The following is a 17,952-nucleotide window of genomic DNA, read 5'->3' on the forward strand; positions in this document are numbered from 1 at the left end:
AGAAACCCATGGGGGAGGGGAAGGAAAAAAAAAAAAAAAAAGAGGTTAGAGTGGGAGAGAGCCAAAGCATAAGAGACTGTTAAAAACTGAGAACAAACTGAGGGTTGATGGGGGGTGGGAGGGAGGGCAGGGTGGGTGATGGGTATTGAGGAGGGCACCTTTTGGGATGAGCACTGGGTGTTGTATGGAAACCAATTTGACAGTAAATTTCATATATTAAAAAATAAAAAAAATAAAAAAAATAAAAAAAAAAAAGCAAAGACAGAAGCAAAATAAACTGTGAATGGAGTTTTCCAACTAAAGGAGGTCTTTGCAAACCAGATATTCTAATAATTAGTATTTCAAAGATACTATGCCAGCTTGGTCTTGGGGAAGTTGCTTAATCTGTCTCATTTGCGTTTTCCTTATCTGTAAAACAGGAACTAAAACAGTAGTTAACTTATAGTTCCTTTAAGAGTATTAAATGAGAAAAACAATTTTTATGTGGTGTGCCTAGTACAGTGCTTGGCATGAAGATCACAGTAGATGTTGGCAACACTTTCCTTCGTTACCCCCCACCCAACCCCTTTCAATTATGAAAGTTTGAAACACTGTAACTTTACCTAGATATTGATTGGAAATCTAATTTTCCAAAAATATATGAAAAATTCTTAATATTCCTCATAGATACTTTTTGTGAGTTAGAGGAGGATTTTAGTGCCCTTCTTCCATCTTCTTTGATTTAATTCTGATTCAAAAGAAAGATATGGCTAAGAAGTAGGAGAAATGAATAGTTGATTTAGGCATTAATAATCTTGAAGGAGGAAAACAAGGCAACCAGCACTTGGCCTCAATTTTTAGGAAGAAGGATTAAAAAAAATCAGAAAAATGATAGGTGAGATCTCATGGTCAGATTTGCTAAAGAATATGGCTCAAAAGGATAGGAGTCTAAAAGTGATATAACCAACTAAATGAGCAATCAGATTATGTGATCGGAAGTAATCTTAATGGATAAGAGAAGTGAAAGGCATTTAAAATACTTATTTGACCAGAGGGACCTTGATAAGGAGTTTAGAAATTAGGGGTGAGTTTAATTTTATTTTATATATTTCTCCATTTTCTCAAAATTTCTAGGATCACCATGGCTTTTATAAAATAAAGTCCTCCCCCCCACCCAAGGATTTGTACGATAGAGACAAAAGATGGCAAGTAGTCAACAAGAACGTTTAGAAGCTAGGAGAATTCTTTTAAAAGTAGCATCCCTTGGGCTAAGTATCACTTGGAGATGAGGCATGCAGGAAAAAATGCTAAAGATAACAAAAAAAGTTATTTTGATTACGGTTCAGTGCAAGACATGAACAGGAAGAGGGATTCACAATGGTAATGGATTATGCAAAAGAATTGGAACCTCTGAACTTCTATTTTGCTTGAGTCTAGAAAGATGCAGTTCAATCAATTCAAAGTGAAACATACCTCATTAAGAAGTCATTGAAACAGATGAGAAGTTATTAAGAGAGTCCATGATTTTTCTAAATGAATTTAAAGAACTTTATAGACACGATGGTCTTTAAGTTCTCAGAGTTAGTAACCTAAATCATAAAATATGGGGGAGGATAGGTTCAGGAAACTCCACATGAGGTTGATTCTTCGCAAAGTCTTAAAATAAATATGGAAGATTTGTTAGCAACTAAAAAAGAAAGCCCCAATCACTTGAAACTGGCATGGATTTATTAAATCAAGTTATATCAAATTGCCCCAATTAGGAAGATGCATAGGAGGATGTTAGAGTTAATGAATTTGGAAGTCTCTCAAATTCATAGAAATAGTGTATTTTATTTCAGCAAGAGGTTCATAAAATTTTTTATAGAACATTTAAAACAAAACCAAAAAGAATAATATACCTCTATATACCCATTACCCATCTTCAACAGCTATCAATATTCTGAGATTTTTGTTTTCCCTGTTGCTCTCCCCTCCACCAGGTCTTTTTATTGTTGGTATTGGAATACTTTAAAGCAAATCCCAGATATAATATCATTTTACTTGTAAGTACTTCAGTATGAGAAAAACGTATAATATACAACAGTATGAGAAAGACGTATGACAAAGTCTTTCATGATATGCTTAAAGATGAGTTGGAGAAACATGGATTGGATAAGAATGAACTCAGAGGATTGGTATTTAGTGTGAATCATGGCTAAATCATGTTGACAAACGGTTTGAAATCCACCTTGAGGAAAGGTTATAGGGGAACATACCACAAGGTTCTGCACTTGTCCCAGTATTATTTGGCACATTTTATCAATGATTTGGATGAAACCATAGGAAGCACATTTAGCAAATTTGCCAGTAATACACAGCTTTTAGTGAGAGTGCAATATATTACATAAAAGAATCAAGTATCATCAAACCAGAAAGATGGGCTGGAGCCATAAGGCTGACATTTAAATGATATACACACCCCAAGAGAGAATCCTGACTTGGAGATAGTTTGTGTGAAAAAGATCTGTAGGTTTTACTGGACCGCAGTTTTCAATATGAGTATCTAAAGCAACTAGTCATACTAGGTGGCAGCAATTAAAGTTAAGTTTCCAAATCAAGGATATAATAACTTCACTCTCTCTGTAGTACTACCCTCAGTTCAGAGCAGTGTTTTGTCTTAATTATTTTTAATGTTTATTTTTGAGAGAGAGAAAGACAGCACAAGCAGGGGAGGGGCAGAGAGAAAGGGAGAGACAGAGTCCAAAGCAAGCTCCAGGCTCTGAGCTGTCAGCACAGAGCCCAACACGGGGCTCGAACCCATGAACCATGAGATCATGACCTGGGCCAAAGTTGAACCGACTGAGCCACCCAGGTGCCCCCAGAGCAGTGTGTTTTGAGAGAGACATTAACAAACCAGAGGGCATCTAGTAGTGGGTAATTAGGGTGACATGAGATCTGGCAAGGTGAGACATGAGATCTGTAAATGTGGTTAATGGAACTGGGGTTATTTGTCCTCAAGAATGGGAAACTGGGTATCTTTGTGGATTAAAACTGTTAATGAAGAGAAGTAAACATACTGCATTGAATCATAGCTTAAAGCTGAAATCAGTGGGTGGGAGTTAGAATGAAACAAAACTTGCATCGTGATAAAGAGCTTCCTAGAGATTAGCCATGTCTGCCAAAAGCATGCACTACATGGACATGTATTTCTGTCAGTGGAGAAGGATACTGCAGAGGTTAAATACCCAGCTTTCAAGAATTCCGTAGAAGTAGATTTTCTGCTTAGAAGCAATTTGAAACCTTGGCTGCACATTAGAATTACCTGAGGGCTTTTAAAAATGACTAGTGCCTGAGCCCTAACCCCAGAGACTCTGATGCAGTTTCTCTGGATGGGACTGGAAAAAGTTCTAGGAGATTCTCCTGTGCATTTGGGGCTGGGAACCTTGGAGTGCATGAACTCTAAGCTTCTTTCCACTTTGAGATTTTTTTTGATCTGAAAAATATGTACCACATTCATGGAGTATTAAAAAGTCAAAATGGTGGAAAGCCTAAAGATGACAGTGAAGTCAGACACAAAACTGAGCTCAGGGAAGAAAAGAGAATTGGTTAAGCGAGACTGAAAGTGCCAGAGGCTACGAGGAGAGAGTGCATCTTAGAAGAGGGGGTGCCCCTGTCTTTGGTAAGAAGGTAAGAATGAGGCTGAGTGAGAATGGTAGAGGGGATGAGAGCGTGACTAAAGAACATGGGGGTCTGAAGAAGAAGCTAAATTCAGGATGGTCCCAGGAAAACTGGGATGGTTGATCATCCTAAAATTGCCCTCTGGCCCCTAAATGAGGACAGCACAAGAGACCTTTTCTTATCTTAGTCCCTCCCCCTCGCAGAGTGAAGCTGTGTTGTGTATACATCTGAGTGGGTCATACTGGCATAGTGAGCATCAGCAGAGGTTACAATTCATGCTCCCTCTAGCTGTTGGTTCCCGTCACGGGGTCTTGCTTGCCGGGCATCTTGCTGGGGTGTTAGTGTTGGGCTCACTTCCTTTGGGCTGCCTGCGAATCCCTTACCCTACCTCTCTCCCAAATCCCTGCTGAAACCTCTTAAGAGTGATTTTGAACCTTGTTTCTCTGAAGAGCTTCCTAGAAGTTCCCTCACTGTTATTTCAGTCCCCCTCTCACCATGATGTTAAGCAATCTCGAAGGTGACTTCCCAAATCTGGCTGGCTTCAGGGATAGTGAACAAGGGCTGCCTTTAAAAAGTAGGCTAGATGGGGCGCCTGGGTGGCTCAGTCGGTTAAGCGTCCGACTTCAGCTCAGGTCACGATCTCACGGTCCGTGAGTTGACTTCAGCTCAGGTCACGATCTCACGGTCCATGAGTTCGAGCCCTGCGTCGGGCTCTGGGCTGATGGCTCAGAGCCTGGAGCCTGCTTCCGATTCTGTGTCTCCCTCTCTCTCTGCCTCTCCCCTGTTCATGCTCTATCTCTCTCTGTCTCAAAAATAAATAAACGTTAAAAAAAAAAATGAAAAAAAAAAAAAGTAGGCTAGAGGGGCGCCTGGGTGGCTCAGTCGGTTAAGCGGCCGACTTTGGCTCAGGTCATGATCTCGTGGTCTGTGAGTTTGAGCCCCGTGTCGGGCTCTGTGCTAACAGCTCAGAGCCTGGAGCCTGTTTCAGATTCTGTGTCTTCCTCTCTCTGACCCTCCCCCATTCATGCTCTGTCTCTCTCTGTCTCAAAAATAAATAAACATTAAAAAAAAATTTTTTTTAAATAAAAAGTAGGCTAGAGGTAGCTGAGGGATATTAGGAACAGGCTAGAGGCATGCTGCTTTCACGCTCTCTTTCTCATCAAAAGAGAAATATGGGTGGGAGATGTTGAGTCATTTACAAAAATAGCCCAGAGGAAATCCCTCTGAAATCATAGGAGAAATGCCCAGAGTTGTGCTTTAAATATAAAGAATAAATTGGATGGTCTTCACTGACTGTACCCCTAGTAGGCCTCACAACTGCTCTGCAACTATTTTTTTAAATATCCACCATTGACTAGGGGGTAGTTAGAGTGCATTATGAATTAAAGCAGTAGTTTTCAAAGTATGATTCCTGGAGTAGCCACAGCAGCGTTACCTGGCAACTTATTAGAAATGCAAATTCTCTGGCTTCACACATAGTAAGACATAGTAAATCAGTAACTCTGAGCATAGGGTCCAGCAGTTTTGTTTTAACAATACACGTAGGTGATTTTGAGTGGGTTTATGGTTGAGAACTGGATTACAGAAACTGTGTCCTTAGAATGTTCTCTAAAGGACTTGCCCAGAGCCTGCCCTTTGACGTAGGCAAACTGCAAGCCAAAGGAACTTCAGTTCTAACCACCGAGCCAGGGTGGGGGTGGGGTTAGTATTTTGCTTAGTAAAATAGGTCATGTGACAGGAGAGAAAAACTACAAACAAGGAAGAGTAAAATCAAATAGAATCAGAGTGATAAAGCAGTGGACAATCCAATTAATTCATGTCATTACAAAATTCGAAAGTCATTATTCAAATGACTATAATTATGAATACATACCTACATAAAAAGGAATTGTATGATATGAATTGGATTTTTAAATATGCTGTATTTTGTTTCACCTTGGAGATGTGATTTATTGTGAGAACATTATATAGTAGGTTCTGGTCAGTCCTCAATTGAAGGTCTATGTTTGCAGGAAAATGGGAGAAACATGCTGAATTTTAATAATTCAGCTGATTTAATAATATCAGCTAAAAGATAATTTAGCTGCTACAGTTTTATTTTCTTGGAGTTACGTGGTAAAGAATCACAGATACCAAAAATGTGAAAAAGTTATGATCTTAATCATAACCATATCAGCCACAACAATAACAATCATAACTACAATTGCCATTTATTGAGTGCCTATGCTGTGTGCACACACTGCTGTGTGCTTGGCACTAGGGATGAAGTTGTGGACAAGCAGACATGGTCCTTGCCCTCTGAACCAGTGGTTCCCAACCTCGGCTACACATTAGATGTACCAGGGAGCCATTAAAAGATTGCAATGTGTAGGCCCCACCTGCAGTAATTCTGATTTAATTTGTCTGGGGTGGAACGCAGGAGTTGGTATTTTCCCCAGTGAATTTAATATGCAGCCAGCATTGAGGCTGGTGTGGTGGAATACTTACGTATGTAGATAATTAATTACGATAGCTTTAAGTGATAGAAAAGTTTCGAGTGTCATGCAGAGTGCCTGCTAGTGTGAGTTCATAAAAGGGTTCCCTGAGGCGTCCTTGAGGGAGTCATTTTCAGTTGGGATCTGAAGGCTGAGTAGAAAATAGCTAAACAAAGGAAGTGGGAGGAGAATGTTCCAGGCAGAGTAAAAAAATTGTGCCAGGACCCTGTAGCAGGGGGAGAGTGGTGAAGTGAGGCTGAGGGGAGGCAGAGTGAGGGGAAGAGTGGTGATAAGAGAGTCTAGAAACCCAGAAAGGGTAGAGCACACAGAACCTATGGCTTGCATGAAGGTTTCTGGTTTTTATTCTAAAGTAATGGGAAGCTCTGAAGTGTTTTAAGTAACTAGTGGGTGATGTGATCATATAGGCACCTTGAAAAGATCACTCTGGCTTCAGTATAGAAAGTAAATTGTCGAGAGGCAAGAGTGGATGCAGGGAGATGAGTTAGGAGCCTGCTGTGGGAGGTGGTGGTGGTTGGACTAAGGAGGTGGCAGTGTGATGGAGGGGGATGGGGAGGCATCAGAATCTTTGGGAGGCAGGACCCAGGACTAGACACAAAGTCTCAGAAAAATTTCCTGAATAAATGGGTTGTTTGGGTGTGAAGGGTGAGGGTGAAGAAGAAATGGAGGATGATGCTGTTCTTGGTATCACAACTGGGTGAGATCTCAGTAGAGATGTTCACTGAACTATAAATGTTGAACTATGGGAAGTCGGAGGAAGAACAGGTTTGGGGGGAGGGGAGAAACATGCATTCTGTTTGAGTAGAATGGGTTTGAGGTGTCTGTGAGTCATCCAAGCTGAAAGGGCAAAGAGGGAGCCAAAAAGTCAAGAATACGTATGTCTGGACTAAACGTAAGTTAAACTATTTCCCACACATTGACAGTAGTAACTGAGGCCATGGGGTCCGTTGGGATCACTCTAATCACTCTTTTCATACAGAGCTCACTACATCTTCACATCAACTTCCCAAAGTAAGTGATGGATGTTTTAAAAATTTTAGTCTAGAAAATGAAGATTTAGGAAGTTAGAAAGTTTAGAAAGCCCAAGTCACACAACTAGTAAGATGCAGAGTTGAGAGTTTATCCTATGAGATTATTACATAGTCATAAAAAAGGAGATGCATTACTACTTAATCATACTCTCTTTAATCAGAATGACTCATTGCCAGAGACAATGTAGAGTTAACCGTACTTGCTTAGAAAGAACCAGCCAAATGTGGAGTTCCTTCTATTATAAACCTATCATTTAGGGCTATTATTCTTTGTAATTTAGTGAGAAAATATTCCATGGAGTTTATGACTAAGCGCTGGGATCCAGATTTGGGATTTACTACCCAAACATTTGTCCTCTTACTTCCTACAGTACATGCAGACTGAAGTTGAGATTTCCTGGCAGCTCACTAAAAATAGTCAGAACCATGGAGTTGAGAAGTAAAACATTTGAAATATTCGAATCCCCCACCCTTTTTCTTGATGGAAAATGTTGTATACTAAAAATTCAAATCAATCTTATCCATTCATTTATTCAACTGAACTGACATATGGAGTATTGACATAGGCCAGACCCTTTGCTGGTTTCTAAAGATCTAAAAGATACTCTGTGTTCTCAGGGCACTTATTCTCATGGAGGAAACTGACACAAGTTAAAGGCCATTGTAGCACTGGGCACGGGTGCCATGAGACAGATGCAGAGGAAGGGCAAGAGGCTTTCAGGAAGACTTTCTGGAAGCAGTGACACATAAACTGCTTATTCTCTCTCAGCCTCCATTTCCCCAGAAGATAGTTAGATAAAGAAGTGAGAGGAAAGAATAGTGTTTTAGACAGAAGAAAGAAGCAGAAACATTGTGTAAGGCATAAGGATATGAAAAAGGGCCAGTGTAGAAACTAACACCTTGAAGTATACCTGGGGACATGGCCTCCAAACTGTTGTTAAAGAGTTTTGCTTTTATTTTGAGACATTGCTCAGAGAATCAGAAGTTCACACTGGTGGGATTGTAGAATCAGGTTTGCATTTTTAGGATGTTCGTGCTGGCTCTAAAGTAGAAAATGGACTGGAAGGGGAAGAGCCTGGATATGAGAGGGCTTCTATAGAAGCTGTTGTAGAAGTCCAGGCAAGAAGAGATAAATGAAAGGATTTGAGAGATATTTAGTGGGTAGAATCAATAAAACTTGGAGCTTGATCAGAGGGAGAAGAAGGAGTTTAGGGACACTGGTGGTATGGTGGTGACCTTCACTGAGCAGATTATAGAAAAAAATTAGTGTGGGGAAGACAGTTAAGTTTTAAACGTGGTGATTTTGGCTGTAGAACATTAAAGCAAATATGTCCAGTAGGTGACTAGAATTACAGATTTGGAGCTCAAGAGCAAGTTCTGGACTGGAGATAATAGATGAGAGAGTCATCTCCATACAGATTAGGGAGTCATCTCCATACAGATTAGGGAGTCATCACCCTTGAGTTGAGTGTATGTATATAAAATGAAATGAGCCAAGGTTCTCAGAACACTATGGAACATCCCTATTCAAAGGGTATGTTGAGAAAGAAGAGCCAGTAAACCAGGGGTCAGAGAAATAGGAGGACTATTACAAGAGAGACTGGTGTCATGGAAGCCAAGAAAGGAGAGACTTTATGTAGTAAGAAATTAACAGTGTCAAAGTCTATAGGAAATGTAAATACTGAAAAGCATCCATTGGCTGTTTCTATGAGTGGCTTTAGTGGGATGGTGGGACAGAAGCCAGGTGTGGTGGATCAAGGAGGGAGTAGGTTGTGAGGAGGTGGAATTTAGGAATGCCCAGAGTATACAGAGAAAAAAAAAAAAAAACAAGTTAGAGGAAGTCACATCTTAAGAACTGCTGGGGCATGATGGGTCAGGTCACTGGAGATGCTGGAGGGAAAGAGCTGGAGGCAAGAGAAGTGGAATGAACATACCAGTAACCATATAAAAATCTAAGAAGAGAGGAAGTGGCCTTTCCCCACCCAGTCCTGAGAGAATAGGTAGAGGGTGGGCCCAATAGTTTCTTTGTTATCTAACTTAACTATCCCATCCCTAAAGATGGGTCTACCAATGTGTCATTCCCAGAGGTCAGTTCTAGGCAACAAAGACTTTCCCAAAAGGTGGAGTAAAATTTTCCTCTTCAACTCAAGTATTCCCCAGAGTACTTGGGTTTTCAGGAATTTCTATAAAGAGTTTGAACTATTTTAGCCATCATTTCCAAGGACCATAATGTATGCTTCGTTTTTTGTGGTATGCTGAGGTGGAGACACTTTCCCTTCCATTCAGAACAATATTATAACTCCAAAGAAGAGAAAGCATATGGAATCACTCTTGTCTGCTTTGGCCCCCCAAGTCTGTTTCCTTGTCTGGCTGCACTCCTCCTACCTCTGTAAGTCTGAGCAAGTAAGATAGCAGACTGTATGGGTGTCAGCAAGAAGTCAATAGAATGTGCTGTACACATGCCTTTGGTTGTCTCTGCGTTGCGTCCATATTCTACAGACAGCCTGTGTCTTACGGAATAAAAAGAATGACAATCCCATGAAATTCAACATGCAAATGATGAGTGTATAAGGCATAATACCCACTTATCGTTTAACAATGATCAGCTCATTTTTTACCCTGTTAGTTGTGGCAAGACAGCTTGGTGGACATGAAATCATAGTCAGGGAGGGGTATCTAAGATAATGAGTTAGTCTCATTATCTTAGAGGGGTCCTCCTTCATCACTATGGAGAAAGAACTTTCAGGGAAGTGGCATACTTGATTCCATGACGAAGGCAGCTTTCCCCCAGACCATGCTGGAGACACACCACGCTGTCTGATTCTTTTAGTTGCCATTTCACTCCTCACAGATGACCCCACCTCACCATATTTACAAATTCTTTCTTCATTCAGGGTACAAAATTGAGTAGGACACCACTTTCTTAGTTGTATTCTGGGTTTGAGGAAATACTTAAGTCACAGGACTGAACATACACTTAAGATAAAAGAAAGTGTGGGCAATTTTGGTAGGACCTGCTCTCATCTGGTTATGTGTTGGTCTCACTAGTTTTACCCTAGAAGGACACCCCTTTCTCCAAGATCCAGGGACCTTTCTGTAACCCCTCCTGCCTTCCGCCTCCCTAAGCGAATACAGAAAATAAACTAAAAAAATCTGGGGGACTCTTAGGTTGTCCTTCCCAAATATCAGCTGTATCTGTTACACCCTTGACAGGAACTAGATACTTATTCAACCTAAGATTGAGTTCTCACATAAGTATCTAAAGTACAGATATTCTGTGTTGCTGGTTAAAGAGAGAGCCAGCTGCTTAATACTGATGATCTGTGATGGTTACCAGAGAATTTAGAAACTTGACTATATCTTATCCAGAGAGGTGTTCCCTCTTGTATTTACATAACAGCAGAGGTACCTAAGAGGAGATGCCAAATTTCCCTCAAAATAAAGCTCTGAATCCACCCAAAGCTCTGCCTCAAAGAGTACAAAAGAGATTAAATGACCTGAGAAGAATGAATGAGTGGGGATCCAGAGATGGCTACTTGGCCTCATCAAGGTTGGTCAGTGGGTAGCAGGGTGGCAGTGAGCAGAGAATCTGTAAAGTCAGCATCAAACCACCAATGCAAAACTTCCCATTTACTTATTCCCTAACTTCTGGGCTCCTAGCATCTTTGCCACTTTACTCTAAACTGGAAACCCTCTGTAAATATTTCTTCTTCAACTCAAAGCCTCTGGGTTTTCAGGAATTTCTATTAAGAATTTTAAATTACTCAGGGAAACGAGGAGGGAAGGGGAAGAGGAAGGAGGAGAAGGAGAGAGGAAAAGGAGAGAGGGAAGGAGTAAGGAAGGTCATGTGGTAAAATATTTTAAGAATTGCTTGGTGCAGAAGGAATCAACATGCAGACCTGGGACTGCTGTCCTTGAGAGGACCTGCTTGCTGGGTTGAATCCCTTTGATCGTGTCTGGGGGCTTGGGTTTCAGAAGAGTTGTCACCATTCTGAGGATTGGTGGGGATGGCTTGCTGTGCTTGTACTGTGCAGGTAGCGTGGTTTGTGCTGAGCCCCTGCTTTCCTTCTGGGAAAGGAATTCCATCTGGAATATTAGTGTATGCTGAATGGAAGGTGCCTATGTATCAGCTCCCAGTGAAAGCCCTGGGCACTGGGTCTCTGGTGAGCCTCCCTGGTAGGCAATATTTCACATATGTTGTTCTAACTCATTGCTGGGGGAATTAAGTATGTCCTGTGGTCTCCACTGGGAGAAGACTCTTGAAAGCTTGTACCTGTTTTCCCTAGACATAGTCCCATGCTTGTTTTTTTGTTTTGTTTTTTTTTGTCTTTGCTGATGCTTCATATCCTTTCACTGTAATAAATCTTAAGCCATGAGTATGACTATATGCTGAGTCCTGAGTCCTAGCGAATCCATATTCTTCCAGAGATGTCTATGCCTTTATCCAATGGGAACATACTGTACATATTGCTCCACATTTTGCTTTGCATATATAAAATATTTTGAAGACAGTTTGTATCAACATTCATAGATCAAAATCTTTTTTTTTCATGCCTGAATAGTATTATCTGCTGTGTTTTAGAATTTTAATATCCAGACCCCAATTAATGGACCTTTGTCATTTTTAGTCTTGCTATTACAAATCATGCTGCACCAAACATCCTTATACATTCATCTTTTCATATATTCATAAGTATCATTAGCAGGTTAAATTTTTAGAAGTAGAATTCTTAGGTTACAGGATATGTACACTTCACTCTTTCATACATATTACAAAATTGCCACCCACCAAAGTTGTATGAATTTTTACTCTCACCAACATGTAAGAAATGCCTGTTTCCCCGCTTCCTTGTTATTTCCTTGTTGATAAATAGAATTTCTCTATTGAATTTCCTTACTGAAAACTCACCCTTGTTAGGTATACAGTTCTATGAATTTTAAACAAATGTATATAGTCATCTAACTACCCCCACAATCAAGATACGGAGTATTTCCATGATCTCAGAAAATTCCCTCATGACCTTTTGCATTTTGTAGTCAGTCCTCTGTTCCTGAACCTCTACCCATTGATCTGATTTCTGTCCTTAGTTTTGCCTTTTCCGGAATACTGTATAAATGAAATCCTACAGTATATAGCCTTTTTGAGTCTGGCTTCTTTCACCTAGCATAATGCTTTTGAGATTCATTCATGTTGTTGTATTTATCAGTAGTTTATTCCTTTTTTGTTGCTGAGTAGAATTACACTGTATGATTGTGTCATAATTTGGGTACATTCACTAGTTGATGGGCATTTGGGTTATTTTGAGTTTTGGGTGATGTTACAAATACTTAGGTACAGGTTTTTGTGTAGGCCTATGTATTAACTCTCCTTGGATAAATACTTAAGAGTGGGGTTGCCTGGTCATATGGCAATTATATGTTTAACTTCATAAAGGACTGCCAAACTCTTTCCAAAGTGGCTGTGCCATGTTGCATCCCCGGTAGCAACATGAGAGTTCTAGTTGCTCCACATCCTTGCCAACATTTGGTATTGTCAGTATTTGGGGGGGGGGCATTCTAATAAGCATTTAGTAATGTTATCAAATAAAAAAACTTTTCTATTCTGATAAGTGATAAAAGTTATCCCATTTTTTCATTTGCATTTCTTTAATTAAGGACACTGAGAATACATTTAATATATTAAGAATATATTTCTTTGACATGCCTATTCATGGTTTTTGCTTACTTTTCTATTAGATAGGTTGATCATATTCTTAATGATTTTTAATGACTCTGTATATTAAGGAAACTAACTGGTTCATAGCTGTTACAAACATTTTTCGTACTTTGTAACTTTTTACCTTGTTTATGGCATATTTTGCTGCAGAAATATTTTTATGTTGCTTCTGACTTTTATATCTCATGGGTGCAAAGATGTGGAGATAGAAATGAGAGAATTTATGAATGTAAGGTATAGAACACAGGGGACTGTAAGTCTAGGTAACCTGAGTGAGTCAGTTTACTCCACCTTGGCTCTGACCCCCTACTCTGGTGATATATGGCCAGTACAGATTTTCATAGTCTTTGTCACTGGCTGAAACTAACCAAAGCTTATTGACAAATGCAGCTGCTCTGAGAAAGGGCAGAGTCCCCAGGGTGCATTTCTTCAATTCAGTTGTGGAAGAGGATTCATTTAGTGAAAGCAATGTGCTTAGTGCAAAGACCATCAATACATGAGATTGTTACACTTGTTGGCTGGGACACAGGGAATTCCTGTCTGCAGTCTCAGTGATGTCACTTTGCTGGAAACAACCTTCTTCCTTGCCAGCCCTATACTTGAATACGGGATTCCATGATGACCACAAAGACTTATTGTGCTCCATGCAGTCTATGGGCAAAGCAATTCAGGAGAGGCCAGAAGGGGTGTGGGTGAGGTGGTAGATGGTATGGTGGGAGGAAGTAAGGAGAAGAGCGAGGAAGGTGACTCCTTTGCTTCCTTATTTCTCATACATAGAGCCCCTATTGGCATTTGATTTTTGCAGTCATTAACAATTTTTCCAGTCAGGCACACCAAATGCAAAGTCAGTTACTTGCTGCTAATCTGAAAAGAGCACAGCTCACAGCAAGAGCCTTGGAGAGGGGAACATGGGGGTGGCAGAATCCAATTTGCAGGAAGAGCTCAGCACCCCTACTCGCATTTCTACTGCCTGAGTGTCCCTAGCTGGGCTCCTCCTGCCCAAAGCTGAGCCTCAGATGGGGCTCACTCAGGACCAGCCAAGCCACTTTGTTAAGATAAATGTGCTCCTTTTCTAAAGAGTTGTGGGCTGAAATTAGTCAGCTAATTAACATTTCAAAGATTAGGAATAAATGATCATAAATAGAAGCAAATAGCTTCCTCTGAAGTCTGTGGTTCAAGGGATCAGTAGGACAGGGCATGGGTAATTTACTCAATTAATTATCTCTCCCTCTCTTTCCATTCCCATCCTCCACCTCTCCCTTCCCCTCTTATTCTCTGGATCTGTCTTCTTGCCCATGTCTCCCAAGCCTGGGTCATTCGTGTTTTCCCTCCCTCTCCTTTGCCTTTTGCCCTTTAACTAACTAGTCATCATTGAGGCCTTTCAGTTTATTTTTAGCATTTGTGTATTTGTTGACATTGTACTGACTTCCTTGACTTAAAAACACAGGAAAAAACCCCACCAAATTAAACAGCTTTGTCCTCAAATTTGACTCCGGATTTATTAATTGGGAAAATATGGGGGGTGTGAGATGAAATATGATCTTTTCATTTGAACAGAACTTGGGGTGTGTTCTTTTGCATCGAGTCAAGGAACGAAGCTGAGTAATTAATTTTTACATGTCCCTAATGCAGAGCAATGGCTGAGGCAGTGGAGTGGACATGAGAGACTTGGATCAAAACCCTCTCTGCCATTTGCCACACGTCTGTATGTATGACTTTGAGGGGCACCAGGGTGGCTCAGTCAGCTAAGCGTCTGACTTTGGCTTAGGTCATGATCTCATGGTTTGTGGGTTAGAGCTCCATGTCAGGCTCTGTGCTCACAGCTCAGAGCCTGGAGCCTGCTTCAGGTTCCTCTCTCTCTCTCTGCCCCTCCCCCCCCCCCCCCCCCAACAAACCAACAAACCAACAAACAAAATGTATGACTTTGACCAAGTCCCTTAACTTCTTGGGGAATTACAATCTCAGCCTCTGCTACTTAGCTCCAAGCTTCTGACTCCTAGGGACCGAAGACTCTATTTTAAAGGTAAAACATTGTCTGTTGTCACCTATGACAACAGTCCAGACCACTCTTATAGCCAAATCCTCAAAGTCAGTCACTTTTCACTTCTGGATGATGGGACTGGCTCCCACATACAGCACCGGTACTATGTGCCAAGCACTGTACTAAGCCTCAGTCATGTGCTGCAGGGTAGGGCAGTGGTTAAAAGCCTGGCCTCTGGGTCCAGAATACCTGTGTTTACTTCCTGGTCCCAACATTTACATCGGTGTAACTTTGGGCAACTTACTTAGCTTCTCTGTGACTCACTTTCCTCATCTGTAGAGTGACATTAATGATGATAATAGTACCTACCTGTAAATTGTGAGCTTATTTAGAAAAAGGGTCTTTGCTAATGTAATTAAGGATCTTGAGATGAGTTCATTCTGTATTTAGGGTGGGCCCTAAATCCAATCACTGGTGTCCTATAAGAGAAAAGAGAGGGAAATGTAGCACACACAGACACAGGGAAAAAGGCCATGTGCAGGCAGTGATTGGAGCGATGTAGCCACAAGCCAAAGAATACCAGGAGCCACCAGAAACTGGAAGACGCAAGAAAGAAATCTCCTCCAGAGCCTTTGGCCCTGTTGACACCTTGATTCTGGACTTCTGCCTTCCAGAATTGTGAGAGAATAAGTTTCTATTGCTTTAAGTCACCAAGTTTGTGGTAGTTTGTTGTTGATAGCCTTAGGAAATTGATGCAGATGATAATAGTACATCTACGTCACAGGATTGTTGTGAGGGTTAAATGGGTGGCTATATTCAAAGTGCTAAGAGCAGAATCTGGAGTACAGTGAAGGCTCTTGAAGTATAGGCTGCTATGTATTGTTTGCTCATTGAATCTTACCTAGCAACCCTATGAAGTAAGTACTATTATGGACCCCATTTTGCACATGAGGAAGTGGACACTCAGAGAGGCTGAACAAAGGTGAGCTTGTCTGGGCTCTGCTATATCTTGAGCCACCCTTCAGATGTTTGTGGAATTTAGCATTCTGCTCATGGATCATGGTGACTATTGGCTCAGTGAACCCTCATGATGATGTTCTCTCAGCAAAGATTCTCTGGTCCTGATCCACCAAGGCCAGAAGGTATAGAGAAGACCTCCCACGTGGTAGTATTTATTCTTCCTGGATCCATCTCACCTGGTCTTGGCACAGTCTTTTCTTCAACAGAGCCATGTCTGCCTATATTTGGTTGTGTGATTGTGCTGTGACCTGACCTCATTGGGGTAGCCTCAGCACCTCATCACAAGAGGCAGGTGTGTGCTGCCTAAAAGGCCACATCCTCCCTTTCCAGGGACTTTAAAGGCCCTTGATGATTTCTTCTTTATCTTATGGTGCTGAGTGTAGATAATACAAATGACTAGAAATAAGTCAGATCTCTTAGAATAAGGCAAAACCTTGCTGGAACCTGCAAGGTCCTATAAGCAAGCAACCCAGTTACCCACCTGACAATCTTTTATTATTCTCCCCTGCATCACTCTTCCAGTCACACTGACCTCATGACCAGGCACTGTCTCACCTCAGGGCCTTTGCACATGCAATTCTGGTTGCTTTAAATGCTCTTGCTCAACAGGTATGCATGCTTTCTTTTCACATCTTTGACCGGCATCAATATCACCATCTCAGAGAGACCTTTCATAATAGACTTATCCTTTCTCATCACCTTTCCTGCTTTTTTCTCCTCCTTCCTTAGCACTTATGGTTATGTAATATACCCTAAATTTTACTTATCTTGTTTGTTGTCTTTTCTTCCAGACTAGGATATAAGCACCATGTGGATGAGGATGCTTATCTGTTTTGTTCATTGCTGTAGCTTAGAGCCTAGGGCAGGTCTAGTGCACAGTATAATACATTCCATAAATAATTATTGAATGACTAATTGAAAAAACAAATGAAGCATAGCCCCTCCCCAAATAGCTATAGACCTCCCAAACTGAAATGGCTCAATCCATTAAGTATCCAGAAGCAGCACATGGAGAGAGAACTACTGGAACAATTGAGCTTTGAAGCATATGGATGGGAACATAGCTTCCTATTGAGCTTGATTTTATTTTTTTTAATTTTTATTTATTTACTTTGTTATTTTATTTTTTTAATTTACATCCAAGTTAGTTAGCATATAGTGCAACAATGATGTCAGGAGTAGATTCCTTAGTGCCCCTTACCCATTTAGCCCATCCCCCTCCCACAACCCCTCCAGTAACCCTCTGTTTATTCTCCATATTTAAGAGTCTCTTATGTTTTGTCCCCCTCCCTGTTTTATGTTATATTTGCTTCCTTTCCCTTGTGTTCTGCGTCTTAAAGTCCTCATATGAGTGAAGTCATATGATATTTGTCTTTCTCTGACTCATTTTGCTTAGCATAATACCCTCCAGTTCCATCCACATAGCTGCAAATGGCAAGATTTCATTCTTTTTGATTGCCGAATAATACTCCATTGTGTATATATATACCACTTCTTCTTTATCCATTCATCCATCGATGGACATTTGGGCTCTTTCCATACTTTGGCTATTGTTGATAGTGCTGCTCTAAACATTGGGGTGCATGTGCCCCTTCAAAACAGCATACCTGCCTCCCTTGGATAAATACCTAGTAGTGCAATTGCTGGGTCATAGGGTAATTCTATTTTTAATTTTTTGAGGAACCTCCATACTGTTTTCCAGAGTGGCTGCACCAGTTTGCATTCCCACCAGCAGTGCAAAAGAGATCCTCTTTCTCCACATCCTTACCAACATCTGTTGTTGCCTGAGTTGTTAATGTTAGCCATTCTGACTGGTGTGAGGTGGTATCTCATTGTGGTTTTGATTTGTAGTTCCCTGATGATGAGTGATGTTGAGCATTTTTTCATGTGTTTGTTGGCTATCTGGATGTCTTCTTTGGAAAAGTATCTATTCATGTCTTTTGCCCATTTCTTCACTGGATTATTTGTTTTTTGGGTGTTGAGTTTGGTGAGTTCTTAGAGATTTTGGATACTAACCCTTTATCTGATACATCATTTGCAAATATCTTCTCCCATTCTGTCGGTTGCCTTTTA

At 40.8% G+C, this 17,952-nt stretch overlaps 1 protein-coding gene across 7 annotated transcripts in view; it reads left to right on the forward strand.

The window, feature by feature from the left end:
• The window catches only part of ENTPD1 (ectonucleoside triphosphate diphosphohydrolase 1), a 133,359-nt gene that overhangs the window by 67,459 nt on the left and 47,948 nt on the right, over positions 1-17,952 (forward strand). For 2 of the 7 annotated variants that reach the window (XM_049645491.1, XM_049645490.1), the window contains exon 1: positions 15,717-16,001. The exons of 3 other annotated variants lie outside the window; for them this stretch is intronic. In XM_049645491.1, coding sequence (XP_049501448.1) covers positions 15,947-16,001 — 55 coding nt within the window. In that variant the 5' untranslated portion in view covers positions 15,717-15,946. Of the gene's footprint in view, positions 1-15,715; positions 16,002-17,952 lie in introns of those variants that run through there. 2 more of the 7 variants (XM_049645489.1, XM_049645484.1) reach the window with 2 other exon arrangements.

The sequence above is a fragment of the Panthera uncia genome, chromosome D2, assembly GCF_023721935.1.
Source record: "Panthera uncia isolate 11264 chromosome D2, Puncia_PCG_1.0, whole genome shotgun sequence".
In the NCBI taxonomy this organism is placed as follows: domain Eukaryota; kingdom Metazoa; phylum Chordata; class Mammalia; order Carnivora; family Felidae; genus Panthera; species Panthera uncia.